Genomic DNA, 15,362 nt, shown 5'->3' with positions numbered 1-15,362 from the left:
TAAAAATTCCTCCACATAGGCCAAAAAATGACTCGTATGAGCCCTCCCCCCCACCCCTCAGAATTGTTTGCCCTTCCAAACCCAAAAGCTGGATCTGTCATTAATCATTACTATTTTGAATGATGCATTCCAAGTTACTGCTCAATTAGAAATCTCATAAAATTCTTCTTCAAATTTTATTTGTTTTTCCATTATCAATGGAACCATAATACTGCAAATATATGACAATCAGTAATTAGTTTTTCCCATTTTAAGAATACAGAAGATTTGAAGCAAGTTTGTCATTTTTTAATTTGCTCAAAAAAATATAAATAAATATAGTTATTTTAAATTGATTTCCAGCTTTGGATTGAAAAATGATGTGCATAAGATGAAAATCACTTTTTACAGAGCTACTTTTAAGTGACATCAGACAAATCGGATGCGCGCTCGTAGTCCTTTTCCTTCCATTTCATCGTCAGCAGCAATGAGGATGATGAAAGTTCCACCTTTGGATTTCATTTTGGTTCCTGGTTGTATATCAGTACCACAGTAACTAGAAAGTTAAGAAAAAATAAAAAATTTTGACTCATTAAGTTACAGTTCTTAGAGTAAACCTGGGGGAATGCCGCCACCTGGGGACCCTGATACTTGAGATTGAGTATTGATAACCCTAATATTTGAGTCAAGGAAACGGGATAGCCGGCTTGACAGCTCCTAACCCGTAGCAAACGATGTTGCAACCAATGCCCCAAGTCGAAAGCAGAAATTGCGCGAGTTGTTTTTTTCTTATAGAGTCGAACGTTGTTTAGAAGTATGATCTTATTTTTCCACTTTGAATAAGCTAAGGTATGTACCTTTAGATGCTACAGTGGCAGCATTTGCTATGAGCAACCTTTAACTTGATATTTTAGCCTATATTTTAATCAAAAATATTTATCACTTCCGTTTGTTTTGATGTCTTTAAATCTACGTTTCTTCCATCTTGTCGGATCGGGGTTATGACGCCACCTCTCCGGGGGTGATGGCGGCATCGTGGCGGTAGATGACAGTATCTTGAGGGGTCAGAAATAAATTAAAAATATTCTGTTGGTCCGCCTCATTCGATTTCAACATTATACCCCCCCCCCCCTTTTTTTGGATAAAGCTTAGAAAAGACTGATTTTAACACGTTTTTGTTTAATTTGGACAGTTCAAGAAGCTTGACTCGGAGTCTACGGAAAAATTTGAATGCGGGAGGATATTTGTTTCAGACGAACTTGGTCAGAAAAAACTTTCAATGAACAGTTAGTAGAACCTCTTTTCTCTCGTCCCCATTCACCCGTATCTTTGATTAATCTGCATCAAATTTATAGTCTTTAAAAAGTTTTATGGTCACATAAATAAAATGTTTTAATTAAGAAACAAAATGCTTTAATTAAGATAGCCAAACTATAAGTACGCTTCTTATTTTAATTAAATGTACATTTCTTTCTCCTGCATAGATCGTGTAATAAATTATAGTAATGTAATAAACGTGGCTTACTTGGAGCATCAGTTTGATACCACTAACTGAACCATAAATGATCAAGTGCTTGCGCGAAACAAGCCTGTGTAGCAAAGATAATAGAACTAGTGAAGATTGGACACTCGACGACCGGTTTTTACGCATGGCAAGGAAAACAAGCGTAAGTAGAATGAAAACTGGTGCTTGAAAAAAACTGACATTCAGAGCTATAGCCGCCAAGTTGAACTGGTGATTCTTGGAATTGGCGCAAAGGTTACAACACTAAGAATTCTTAGAAAAAGTGGGGAGAAAGGACGGGGATACTAACCACCGGTTTCAGTTCCCGCGACAATGATAACAAAACCTAATTGATTCCAGATTTCCTACGGAATCTTGAAACTCAATTTACATCCTCTTCCCATTCTTTTGAAAATCTATTTAACGGGACGCTGATTAAGCGGCGATGTGTTCTTCATAATGCCATAGAAAGTCTAAAGTACAAATACGTTTGGAGTGGGCTGTCAAAAACTAAAACTAAACAAAATAATTTTTCTACACGCCCCTTTAATTCCAACGCTTTTTCTTATTAATGCTTTAAGTTTTTGCGAACAAACAAAAAAAAAAAAAAAGAAAAAAATATGATGTTGTGAACTACTAAGAATTTTTTAATTTTAAGTTCAAATTTTTTCTTCTTGATCAAATCAAACTGTGCCAAAAAAAAAAGATGCAGTAATAGATCAAATATCAAAATATATTTTAAACAAAAATCTTTACTCACGTGTATTGGCAACGATATGGTTGATGGCAAGCATAGAGCGCAATTTTAATTCGCTTCTTGATTATCACAACGTGGAAACGTTGTGAAAGATGCGGCAAACTGCATCATTTGTGACGCCATTAAAACCACGCCTTGTTTGAAAAATCGGACATTTAAAAAAAATAATTAAAAAATAAGTGTTGGGAAAATGAAAGTATTTTCTGGGTCCAAGTTATAGTTTTTGCTTATTCTATCGATTTCAGTGACTACAAGTACTACTTTTGACTGAAGGAAACCACCCCATTTGTTTGTGAAAATTAAATAACCACGTCAAACAGACTGAATTGCAGATTACTGCAGACTCGTGTTTCGGCGTTACAATGGACGGCTTTCTCAATGCAAAAGAAATGAGCTTTTGGTTGAAAAGACACCCGACAAAAGAAACCTAACCATTTCTCCGATGTTTTTTCAAACATAAGCTCATTTCTTTTGCATTGAAAAGGACATTCATTTGTAACGCCGAAACACGTATCTGCAGTAATCTGCAAAGTGTGCTATTTGGCGTTGTTATTTCTCATTTTACTTTTTGCACATAAGTATTTATTTGACTTATAGTTCGTTTTTTTTAACCCAATTAATATACAAAGTAAAAGAAAAATAAATTGAAATAGAAGAGATCTAAAAATTCAAGAAAGTTACATTAAGATTTAAAATGAATCAGTTTTGTAGACATTTTTTTTTTTAACGAGAAATAAATTTTTAGGTAAACACGCATTTGTCTGTGTGTCTTTTAACCCAATCTCCTCTGGATTAGGAATGTCTCAGGTCGAAACTGGTCTCGTTGGATATCGAACATCCAGAGAAAGCCATTCCGCTTTGGGCTTTCAACATCCAGTCTTGAGAATATCATGAACCCTGTATGTCCCGAGGACACCAAGGAGTAAGCATTAAAATTACCAATCGTTACGCGCCACAAGTGGCGAGCGGAGGTTGGCGAACAAAACGAGCAGGGAGTGGAGCCCCCTAGTACAAAATTAACAGGAGTGAGAATTTAAAAAATAATTGTAAATTCATTCAATCTAACGAATTTGTCGCCCACTTCACAGTGAAAATTGAAGGGAAATCTTGCGAGATAAAAAATTTTAAGTAATGTAGTCGATGACTGAGAAGTTTTTTAAACCTTATCAACTTCTGCAAAATAGTGCAGCGAAGAGGAGAGCAAGCGGGGGGATCATCCCGGGCGCCAAAATATGAGACGGCTCCATAAATTATGGGTTTCCTGATATAATAATGGTATACCTGTGTATAATAATATAGTTTACATTTGAGAAATTTGTGAAAGTAATCTTTGTAAACAGTGGCGTAAATAGGGATTGGCCGGAGTAACTCTCTCCAGGGGCGCAACAGCGAACGGGATGGAAATTTCAAAACGTTATTCCCAAAAAAATTTTGATTTTTTAAAACTATTTCATAGACTTTTTTTTAGAAAAAATAGTAAAAATAGAACTAAGGGAGTGTGGGGGTTAGTTTGAGACCCTGCTCATTGGATTTCTTGTTTCTACTAATGGTTTTTATCGCGGCCGTAATTTGAATTCAAGACCTCAAAATTCAAATGAATGCCAGGAAGAGTGTTTCGAATTTCTATACTTTGTTACAAAAGATGGCTTGCTTTGGCATTTTTCGCACTTTACGACTTCAATTTGAAAAATTTCCTTCGCTTAGAATTACGATTTCGTGAAATTTGAAAGGAAAACACACGCACACGTATGTACATGAATTGCGTAAATGTTAATTAATTTGTTGATAAATCTAATTTGGAAAAACATATTTTTAAGTTTAAAATTTCAGTTAACATTTTGAAAAATTTCATGTCACGCAACCCCGTAATTGTGGATGAAACCTACTTTTTTTTTTTTTCTTTTTAATCACAAGACTTTCAAAACTATTTTCATAATTCTATACTTACGCTTGCTAACATTAACTCCATACCGAACTGCCTTGCATTCAAATTTCAAAGGATTGAGTTCATCTTCAGGGTGTAAATCAGTATTTCAAAGTGCAGTAGCCGTTTGCGTGAAATCTTCCCGCGTTTGTCCACAGCTTTGCTTATCTGCCTCATTGTCACCAATTTTTCTTTGTTATCTCCTATTATTGTCCTTTCTCCTTCGCAGCCGAAGACAGCGCAGAAGCAGGGGCAGAAGAGTTTTTCCTACCCTGGGCTTCACACAAAAGAATCTATAAACTCTTATCGTCGACCGCACTAATTTACTTCCTTCACAAAAAAACTTCTTAGGTGTTCTCATCTCATAAGAACATTGTCAAGTTAAGAGCCTGTGTCGAATTGAAATCCCATGTGGTGGAATAGCAGAGGAACTTCCAAACTACTGAATCCGATATTAAAAAAATAGCAACACATCAGTCACAAAAAATCATCTTGGAAAAATGTGCTGCAAAAACGCGAGAATCATGTTTTTTACATTTTTTACTCAGAATGTATCAAGGAGCTGAATTTGGCACATCTTGGTAACCAGATAATAGCCTAATCAGAAACTTGGGGCCCGGTCCTTGGAGAGTCCCCGGCTCGAAATCGGTGCAGTGTAAGTTTTATAAGAGTTTGGGGGGGGGAGGCAGGGGCGTTCACAGGGGGGAGAAGGAACACCTGTTGGTCCGAGCCTGAAGAGGGCCCAATATTTTCATGACTAGGGGTGAAAATACGGGTAAACAATATGGAGAGGGGCCCGAAAAAGTCATTTGTGACGGGCCCCGAAATTTCTGTGCACGCTCCTGGAGGAGGGAAAGTCTACCAAACTGATAAGGGACCTACCTGCCTTGACCCTGGACGACCCAAAATTGAATTTGGAAAGATAGCAGAAAGTCCTATTTAAGGGTCTAAATTTCAAATATGCTTTGTAGTTAATGAGAACTAGAATTGCTTTTTCTGTGTTTCTTCAAATTTTCACTCGTTTCATAGTTTCAAAATTCAGAATTAAAAAAAAATTGTTTCTTTTCCTTTACTGACATGAGAAATTAAAAAAAAAGAAAAACTTTCTTCTGTTTTACGCTACAAAACGTTCCGGATTTCTAGAGGGGGGGGGGGGGTTGATGGTCAAATTCTTTTAGGAGTGAGCGAAATACATAAAGTTCGGAATAACACATTTGAATACTGATAATCCGGTAAATATAGAATTTATAGTCCCCTTGAATAAGCAGTAGTCACCGTTTTAAATAATTTATCTTTGTATAATATAAAAAATTGAAACATTTAAGTACTCGCTCACGTTCTTTTTGAATCATTTATTCCTATAACATATGCTTTATTTATTTATTATTTTGTTTTTTATCATTTTATCCTGAAAATGAAATTTTTTTCTTCGAAATTAATTCAAATATTAAAATGCTGAAATACCTGTTGTAACAAGATTAGTTCGTTAAAAACGCATTCCTGTGAGATTCGTTTCATACTTTTCAGCAGTATAAGTGTTGCATTTGTCCCAAAGAGCCGATGAACAAAGTTTCTTAACTGTACAGTTGCAAATAAAAATAACTCATGAAAGGTAGGCTAAATAAAGGGAGGAATTATATCTACGTTTACTGTTACAGTAGAATGCAACATTTCTACGGCTCAGATACCAACGCTTGGGCGCTGGGATGGATGGAGAATGAGAAAAAAATCTATTTCTATTGCTTTATGTATCCTAATTTAATGAGATTTATAACAACAGCAGTTTGATAATTTTAATGATTATTATTAGTATTTTGTTTCACTTTTTATTTATTTTTTGAAAAACCTTCGCCAAGTCATAGGACATAACATGAAAGAACGAAATTAGGTTACTAAACTTTATAATGAAGGTATCCTTGAATTCTATGCCATGAAAGGAGGAATAAGAAAAAAAATCAATTGGTTGTCGATTAAAGATCCGATTCGACTGAATGTAAGAAATTAAACATAAATAGAAGGAAAATAAAGAACCATATGTAACTGCGGATTTCAGAAATAATTATTATTTAAAACATTGTTTTTTCCAGTTGTACTTAGAAACCTGTTGGAAAGATAAAGCACGCAATAGAACACGATTTCTTAATAGTAAGCACAAGAATCTTACGAAGATATGCATTAAAAAAATCATTAACATATTCTAACAAATATGCATCAAAAATACCTAAAATATTAGCGAAAAATTAAAAAATATGCATTAATAATACTTTAGTTTCGTCGATAATTTTATCTGAACTGAATACAAAATACTTAGCCATTCTATTTTTAAATTATTTGTTATTCACGCGATCCAGGGCCGGATTTGGAAGTGTGGAGGCCCCGGGACAACGAAGGAGTGGAGCCCCCCCCCCTTTCTGATATATCCATAATAATATTATCTTGTGCAATCATTCTTTGTAGAAATACCAAAAAAAAAAAGAGGATATTTTGTAAAAATTTTATTGTGGGGGCCCCTTTGCTGTGGAGGCCCCGGGGCAGTTGCCCCGCCTTCCCTCTTCTAAATCCGGCCCTGACGCGATCAATATTCGGTATTAAACAGGGGGATACGAGGGGAGAGTCATGGGGATCATAACCCTTTTCTAACCGTCCGCAGATTATAAGCCCACGTTGTGTTCAAACACTTTTTCCTTAACTTAAATACATTATATTTTCATCTTTTTCTTTCTGCTAGTTTGACATCTTGAACTTAATTATAATGTAATACAAGATTTGTTGACATGAAAAAAATAAAAATTATAATGTGAATAGAGAAATTATAAAATTTATAAGTTAAAAAATTGTGACAAAAATGAAAATACATCTCTGCATTCGCTTCACAAAGTAAATAAATACAAAGTCAATGAATTAAATAGAAATAAATAGGCAGTAAAAAAGGAAAATAAAAGTAAATAAAACAGCAAAAAAAGAAATGAGAAAGATCTTTGCATCTTCGTAAACAGTCTGTTATTGATACAACACACTTCTGTGTTCCTTTTGCTTATTTATTTGCTTTCATTTTTTCTTAATGACCCTCTCTGAGGCTTAAATGCCCATATAATTACCACCCTTCGCCAGAGGGAGGGGAGAAGAACTGATTCAAACACGGCACACGGCGCACGACGCACAGTGGCTGAACTTGGCGATTAATCGCTGCACACAGTATAAAACATTTTTTCCTCCAAAATTCAATCGCCAACACGCCTGTGAAGTTTTTTTTATGTGCTCAACGACTTTCATTGAAGTGGGAGAAAACGCGAAAGCATTGATTTCTACCGGAGTGTCCAGTCTTATGCGAAGCTATATGGTCTTTGTGTGTAGTTTGTTGCAAAGCATTTTTTTTTTCTGTTTTTAACACACCTTTTATTACAGCAAGGAAAAAAAAGACAGAGCAAACTTTGCCTACTTTAGAATTTTTTTTGCCTTTACCCAAGTTACCTAGACTATCCGGACTTTCGCTTTACCGGATTCCCTTGGCCTTTGGAACCAGTTAGTCCAAACTAACGAGATAATACTCTATTCACAAACTAAAATTACTTTAGAAAAAATACAATTAAAATCAAATACTATTATTACAAATCAATATATTATCGAAAATTAACTTACAAATGCCCATTGTAATAGTCCGTCGTCCGAATCTCCACTCTCTCATTGACACAGCGACCATAGTAGGTACTGGATTGTTGCTGCATTCGTTCTCGAAAACTGAATTCTTCAAACTCGACTTCCACCTCTTTTCTGGAAGGAGCCTATTTCAAAGTTGTTTAATTGTTAGTTTTTAATTTATTTTTTATGAGTGCAAGAAGATGAATAATGTTTAAACTGTTAACTTCGGTCTTGCTACTCATGGATTGAAGAAGAGCTTTTAGCAAAAAGGATGTAGCTCCTAACTTCAATTTTCAAAAAATTCCACGTAAAAACTCAAACACCAGAAGACGTTAAAATATTTTTTTTTTATAGCTTCCATTGTGCCATTGTATAACTACCGAGAAGCATACGAGTATAGTTATTAAAATATAGAAAATAAAATACGTTTAAGAACATTGAGGTTCTGAACTACCTACTATATCGTGCATTTAACATGCAACGAAACATTCGTGCCGAAATTGATATAGAAAAATGAAATTTGCGTCATATTTTTTCCTTTTTCCATCGTTTCACACCCAAAATGTTTATTAGCTTTCGTTATAAACAAAGCTATCTAGTATCAAATAAATGTTAATGTTAACCTGTTTTTTTAAATAACTAATAATCTGTGGTAAAACTATTCTAAACATGAATGAACCGACTAGCCGCCTGCGGCGACCTGCTGGTTCGCCTTCTTACGCCATTCACCTTTCTATGCAAGCAGCCACCTACGGCGGCTGTTTGGCTAACTTGTCATTTACCGTTTTACTTCAAGTTTGCCGCCTGTCGACTGTTTAAATAAATTTGGCAGCAGTATTAATCAATCCATCTCTATCTTTTTTTCTGCTATTCACATTTTTACACCAAGATTGCCGCCTTCGGCGGCTATCTACCTTTACGATCTACCTCTAAGTTTTCTTATCCATCTCGATTTATTTTAACCTATCCGCTCATTTCCTAATAAAAACAAAGATCACTCAAAAAAACGCTTTTTTTTATTTGAGTAGAGCAAAAAAAAGTTACCTCCAAAACTCCACGTAGTGTGCAAAAAGTAACACAGTAAAGTAAGTGACAAAGGAAAAAAAATCTCGCTGTTTTTATGGAATTAAATGCGCACAACTATGAAATGTAACGTAATATAGGTACAGCAAAACGTCCAGCTTGGGGGGGGGGGGGATGAAAAAAAAAATAAATGCAATCCCTAAAGAAAACAAAAAAAGGAAAGAAAAAAGCAAGTACTGCCGGAAAAGCACGTGATCTTCACGCCATAAAATGTAGAAGCTATATAGTAAAAAAGCTAAAAAGTAAAAGCTATATAGTATGTTAAGCTATATAGTAAACAAAAAAATAACATTATTTGCGATTAAGATTCCGTCGTAAATATCGAATCGAAATCCAAGTAGTGACGTCAGAGGCATAAAAGATTGAAGAACGCTTTTTTCGACCAATGCGTGGAAAGACATAATGTGTTCAGCATTAAAAAAATTGTAAAAAAAAAAGACTTGCGTATTTTTAAAAACTTTTTTCTTCTGAAGAGGGCGAAATGTTTTTACTATTACCAACTTAAATTTTAGAAATGAGGCTTTGATACTTCTCGCAGGATGATATTAAAAAAATATAAAACCCAGAAAAAAATGCAAATTGAAGTTTTTTTCAAAAGTTGCTCTATCTTCAAAAATTTTTCTTTCATTATATTGAAAATTAAATTTCCAACACTATAGTACAAAAAATATTTGTGTGGTGCGATTGTTTCGGGGTTTGTGAAGTAAAAAGTGGAAAAAAAAACACATAAAACGTTAAATAACTTTTTTTTCTAATTAAAATATCAAAAATCGAAGCTCGAGGTGCACATCTTCGACAGAAACTGTATCTGTATACCAAATTTCATCTTTCTAGGCCTTACCGTTTTCCCGGGAAGCACGCCACACACACACACACACACAAACATCTTATTTTATTATATGTATAGAAGATAGATTCATCAGGAATATGTAACTAAATGAAGTTCTCTCATTTATACTTCCCAATGAATACGATAAAATAGAAATCAGTCAGCTGAAACGTTTTCCCCTCTCTTTTCGTGAATTTATTCAAGATTGAAGAAATACCTATGACACTACATAAATGAAACAAATAAATAAATAAAAAAAATTATTCCGTTTTTTTTTTTTAATTAAAACTTTGAAGTGATATTAGAGAAGTGTCAAAGTAAGTGCAACGTCAATAGACGCAAATCGAAAGTAAAAAAAAAAGGTAGACCGGTTTTATGTGCAATTACCCTCTTCGTAAGTGCCGTAGCTGAGAATAATAATAATAATAATAAAATTTTCAGCTAGGCACTGACAAAGGGGAGATTGCCCTCGAAATCTGTCTGCCTATTTAACCTTTTTATTTTTACCTATTGACAATTTCAGCTCAAAGTATTTGATTTTAGTTACAGAATTGATTCAAGAAGGAATATGAGTTCCCTTCCCGTATGGTCAAGGAAGATTTTTTTTTAGAATACAGTTTCATATTTTGAGAATGTACCGAATTTAATTACTGATTCTGCTGCAATTATTTTTTACCTCACCTAAAGCTTTCGTTTTAATAAGTTCTTCCAGATAAATTTTGGCAAAAATTTTACACATCTACTCCAAATAAATGTAGATATTAACGATCTTGATTTCTTTAGTTCTTTCATTTTACGTTTTGACTGTGGTTTAAAGATTTTCTTCTCTTATTTTTTTTTCTTAAAATTTTTTTTGGAGAGGGGTCCGGGTTTGCACATTGCTATAACACACACACACACACACACACACACACACACACACACACACACACACATATATATATATATATATATGTAAGCGCACATACACAAAGCCCCCCCCCCCCAAAAAAAAAAAAACCGCGTACGTATTTGAATGTTTGCTTGAAAAAAAAATGATCGAAACCATATGAACAAGAATTTTTTTTTAAATTCAATATTTTTTGGCCATTACATGAAGGCGTGGATACAAGGAGGGGGGGGGGGTCCATGTGTGTCGTGACCTCCGCCTCCCTCCCGGAATTTGCGATTTGAGTAGTGAAAATAACTGCTTAAAAAAGAACAAAAAACCTGGACGGAACCATAAGACAAAAGAAACAAATTTTGAATTCCCTTTTTTTTTTGTGGCATAACATGTCATTTGCTATTGATACATAGCTTTGCTTGAGACTATTTCTACGGCGCTGTTTTCAGGCGCCAGTAAACTGAATAAAGAAGTGTCTGCCGCCCGATCGCTTTTTATGCAACAAATTTAATGGACGATAAGAATATTTCCAGAGCAGTAAAACATCGCTTCAATTGTTAAAAAATATTGTTACGAATTCTGTAAATAGTAATTATTGTAGTAACGTAACCTGTAAATAGTTTCTTGTAATGAATATACAACCCCTTTACATTCGGCTGAAGTATACGACCCCCCTATTTCCTTTTTTTTCATTGATAAAATTTGATAACGGTCTACGCATTTCGAGAAGCATTTCGAATCTTGTGGAATATTTGAGAGCTCTCTTTTCGGTGTATATATACAGTGGCTCCCAAAAGTGTTCGTACACCTTGAAATTTTGTAGTAAAACCAAAATAACGCAAAACTGAATTCGAATATGAAGTCCAATTTTTTTTCACACCATTCCTATACCATTGCGAATAAAACCCAGTAGTTTTTTCAAAATATTGCCATATTTTATTTTTGAAATTTGTCAAAAAGCGAAGAGACAGAGAAAAGATACGCCACAAAAGTCATCGTACACTGAAATATTTTCGAATAAATTCATAATTAACATTAACATATGTAGTTTTTTTATTATTTTTTCATTGTAATGATACTATAAAGTCATTTGCCTATATTGTTTTGTGTATTTATTCCCTAATATTCTGTTTATTATTTTAAAATGGCAGGTATGCGTAGAAAACAACAAACACGATTCGAAATTTGATTTTTTCCCTCACAGTAGCCGTAAATTGGTTTGAAATGTCTCTAAATTGGTTAATTTATACCATTCTATTGTGAAGTGCTTGAGGAAATGCTTTAAAGACAAGAATCGGATCGAAAACAAGGCAAGAAAAGGTCAAGTGGCAAAGTTAACAAAGCGTGATCGGAGGTTTACAGTAAAAAAAAACATGAAAAATACAACTTTTAGAACTGAAAAAGTTTCTGCAGAACTGAATGAAACATTTTACGTTTAGTTTTTACCTAAATTTTTCGCCACGGTTTCTGATTAGCTGGATTAAATGGGACTTCTTCCCGCAGAAATTTTCTTGTTCGTGCGAAAAACAGTAACCTTACGCTTTCCGTCGTAAAATCAATGATAAAAAAGCTCAAAACGTTTTGGAACAACGTCTTACTTATAGATGAAAATAAATTCAACATTTTGGGTTAAATTGTTGTATAATTGTAAATGGAAGAAAAAAAGTGAGGAATTTAATCTTAAGAACTTAGTTGGATCAGTTAATCAGGACGGTGAAAGTATTCTTGTGTGAGGGTGCATCTCAGCATCAGGACTTGAAAATTTGGAAATTTTTGGTGAAATAATGAATTATGCTATTCATTTAAATATTTTAAAAAACAATTTTAAACTATTAGCCCAAAATTTGGTAATCGGAAACAACCTTGTTTTTTATCAAGATAACGATAAGAAGCACACGTTCGCGTTTGGTGCCTCAAAATTTGTCCTTAAGCTTAGAAATATCTCCTCAAACGCCAGATTTAAACTTAATGGAACATATTTGGAGATATCAGGTGGCTAGATGACGAAAATACACCATTGAAACGAAAACGAACTAGAAACAGTAAAACTCGTAGTGCGGCTGAACACTTACTCAGAAATTGCACAAAAAAAGAAAGAAAAAACAATGAAATCTATTCACAGACGTTTAAAAGCTCTTGTTGTTACTGCATGATATTCTACTAAATAATAACTTAGTAAAAAGTTCAATTATTTACTAATTTTTTGACATTTTTTAAAAGTGTACGAAGACTTTTGTAAAATAAAATTTCCGGCACTTTTTGGTTTTTGATTTTTAAAAAATTAAGTTTTAATGTTTTATTAAAAATGTTCGTGTAGTTTTGTTAAAAATAGATCATAGATCTTATAATAAAATACCTATTCCGAAATATTAATTCTAACCAATGGATAAGGGCCTATTTCATTGAAAGTCGTAGGTGTACAAACACTTTTGGGAGCCACTGTAAGCCGCTACGCTGGATAAAAAGTTAGTTTCGATTGAGAATTCGAACTGAGAGCGTATTTGCTCTGTTTATTGCGAGGCATTTCGCTGTGTTGTTTTCGTATTTGGAAGTAAATGCGTGTGTAACCGTTGAGTTTACGGTGTTGAGTGATATTTGTTTAATTGCTGATGATTAATTTAGCAGTTGTTAACGATTTCTTCTGTACATAGTGTAAATAAAGCTCCTGTGTTTTTATCAAGAACTGTGTCGTCCTTTCAAGAAAGTTGGAAGTCGCACCGGATCCGTTACAATATGATTGTGTAATTATTTTTATGTAAAGTCTCTGTAAATTAGTATTTCTTTCTCTTGTAATTTTTAGACAGTTTCGTTTTTATTCGTGCTGATTTTATTTGTAAATATGCTGCGAATAGTTAATTAGTTTAAATTAGTGATTTCGATCTCATCAAAAACAACCCTGTTGTAAAAGTTTCCCCGCCAAGAAGACCTTTAACTTTTCCGCACAAAAAAAGAAAGCCTTCATCCTAAACCCAAAAACCCTCAGCCTTAAAAAGCCTAAACCCAAAAACCCTCAGCCTTAAAAAAGTTATGATATTTAGTTTGCCCGCCAAGTATCTGCCAAACTATCATCCTCCCTCTTCTCCTCTTTCATCACACCTACTTCCATTAGAACCTCCTCCCACCTTCAACTCCTCAGAAATATGGATAGATCCTTTAAATTGTTTATCCTGTTTGGCGGGAAGCTTTTCAAAGTGAAGTAGTTGCATGGTGAGCAAAAAGCTGCGACGTTCGCGTCCACCTCCGATTTTTTTACAACCGAAAAAAAACAGTCGGTGAGTATTGATCAATGTCTAAATTACATTCATAAAATATTTAATTTTTAGTTAGATTTTCGCCGCACTTTTAGGTGAAGTTTTAATAGTATATTTCTGCATACAAGATAGATGTGTCATAATCAGATATATGACTGAAATGAACCTTCTTTACGGAGATATCAGTACATAAAATATAAAGAAGAGCAGAGACCGTCGTAAGAAGCTATTATCTTAAGATTTATTTTATTATAATTAATGTGCAATAACTTTTTAGCTACTTCATGATTAATTTCAACTTTTATGCTAAACAATCCTTCATTTCAGGCCCAGGTCTATAACTTTCGGGTTCCACCATAAATATCAACAAACCTTATACGTTTTTTCAACTCGTATCCAGGGCCGGATTAACGTCTATTTACGCCCCTAGGCCAAACTTAGAGATTACACCCTCCTACTCCCTTCACATATTCGAAGTGTATCGAAATCGTATCCCCCCCCCCTCTTCTTTCTCAGAGGCGTAGCAGCGTCCGGGAGATAAGTGAAAATTTCGCGCCCCTTCCCCAGTTTGAAAATTAAGGGATGGGTTTCATTTTCAATTTTCCCATGGTTAATGTTCAAAAAGGGGGGGGGGGGGCTGTGGATTTGCCGGTGCACTCCAGAAATTTGCCAAAATTGACGCTTCAGAAATGCAGTTTTAGGCCATTTAACTCGAAGTAACGGTCATCTTTGATGATGTTAGAGAAAGGGATCGGTTAGGGAACTCTCCCCCTCCCTTTTCGAAATTAAAGTCATAAAACTAAGTTTTTGAAAAACTTTAATGATGCTGGGAGACAACGAAGAAATTGAGGTCCTAAAACAATTTTAGAGGATATTTTTTTGATGAGCGGGTTGCTTGAGCAAGGAACTTATTTGAAATTAAAGACTGCAACATTCGAAGACATCTTTTATGATGTTAGGGAAATGGATGGGGTTAAGCCATTCTCCCCCAGAAAGTTTTCGAAATTAAAAACCTAAATACTTTATTGTGAGTCATCTTTAATAACAAAAGGAGGAGGGATGGAATTGGGTAACTCTCTTCCGTAAATTTTTCGAATTTAAAATCCTAAAAACAAAGCTTTAGACAATTTTAATAATGTTGGAGAAAGGCTGAACTCTGCAGCTATCCGGATTTTTTTTTTTTTCTAAATTCAGGTCCTAATCTTAGACGATTTTAAATGAGTTGGAGAAGGGGGGAAGGGATACTGAAGTAAAGTTCACTTCCCTGGAAAATCTTTGGGCTTGAGGACTTAAAAACAAAGTTTTAGACGATCTGTTATGATATGAAGCTTTTGAAAAGAAAACTCTGAATATGCATTTGTAGGACTTCTAATGCATCTGATGGTGCTGGGTAAAGGGATTGGGTTTGAGGAATCTTTTCCGGAAAATTTTCGAAATTTTAGACCATCTTCAAAATGCTAAGAAGGGGAGGGGGACTCTCCTGCACAGATGTTCAAAAGTTGAGGTCCTATGA

The 15,362-nt window shown here is 34.5% G+C and overlaps 1 protein-coding gene across 1 annotated transcript in view; it reads right to left on the bottom strand.

Annotated features, from left to right (window-relative positions):
- Positions 1-408: 408 nt before the first annotated feature.
- Positions 409-15,362, bottom strand: part of LOC129216468 (blastula protease 10-like) — a 55,224-nt gene continuing 40,270 nt past the window's right edge. Inside the window, exons 12-13 of the mRNA XM_054850686.1 lie at positions 7,804-7,946; positions 409-535 (exon numbers count right to left, since the gene is read on the bottom strand). Coding sequence (XP_054706661.1) covers positions 409-535; positions 7,804-7,946 — 270 coding nt within the window. The remainder of the gene's footprint in view (positions 536-7,803; positions 7,947-15,362) is intronic.

This window comes from Uloborus diversus, chromosome 1 (genome assembly GCF_026930045.1).
Source record: "Uloborus diversus isolate 005 chromosome 1, Udiv.v.3.1, whole genome shotgun sequence".
Classification (NCBI taxonomy): Eukaryota; Metazoa; Arthropoda; class Arachnida; order Araneae; family Uloboridae; genus Uloborus; species Uloborus diversus.
The sequence above is the reverse complement of the archived record's forward strand: the minus strand, read 5'-3'. Positions and strand labels throughout refer to the sequence as shown.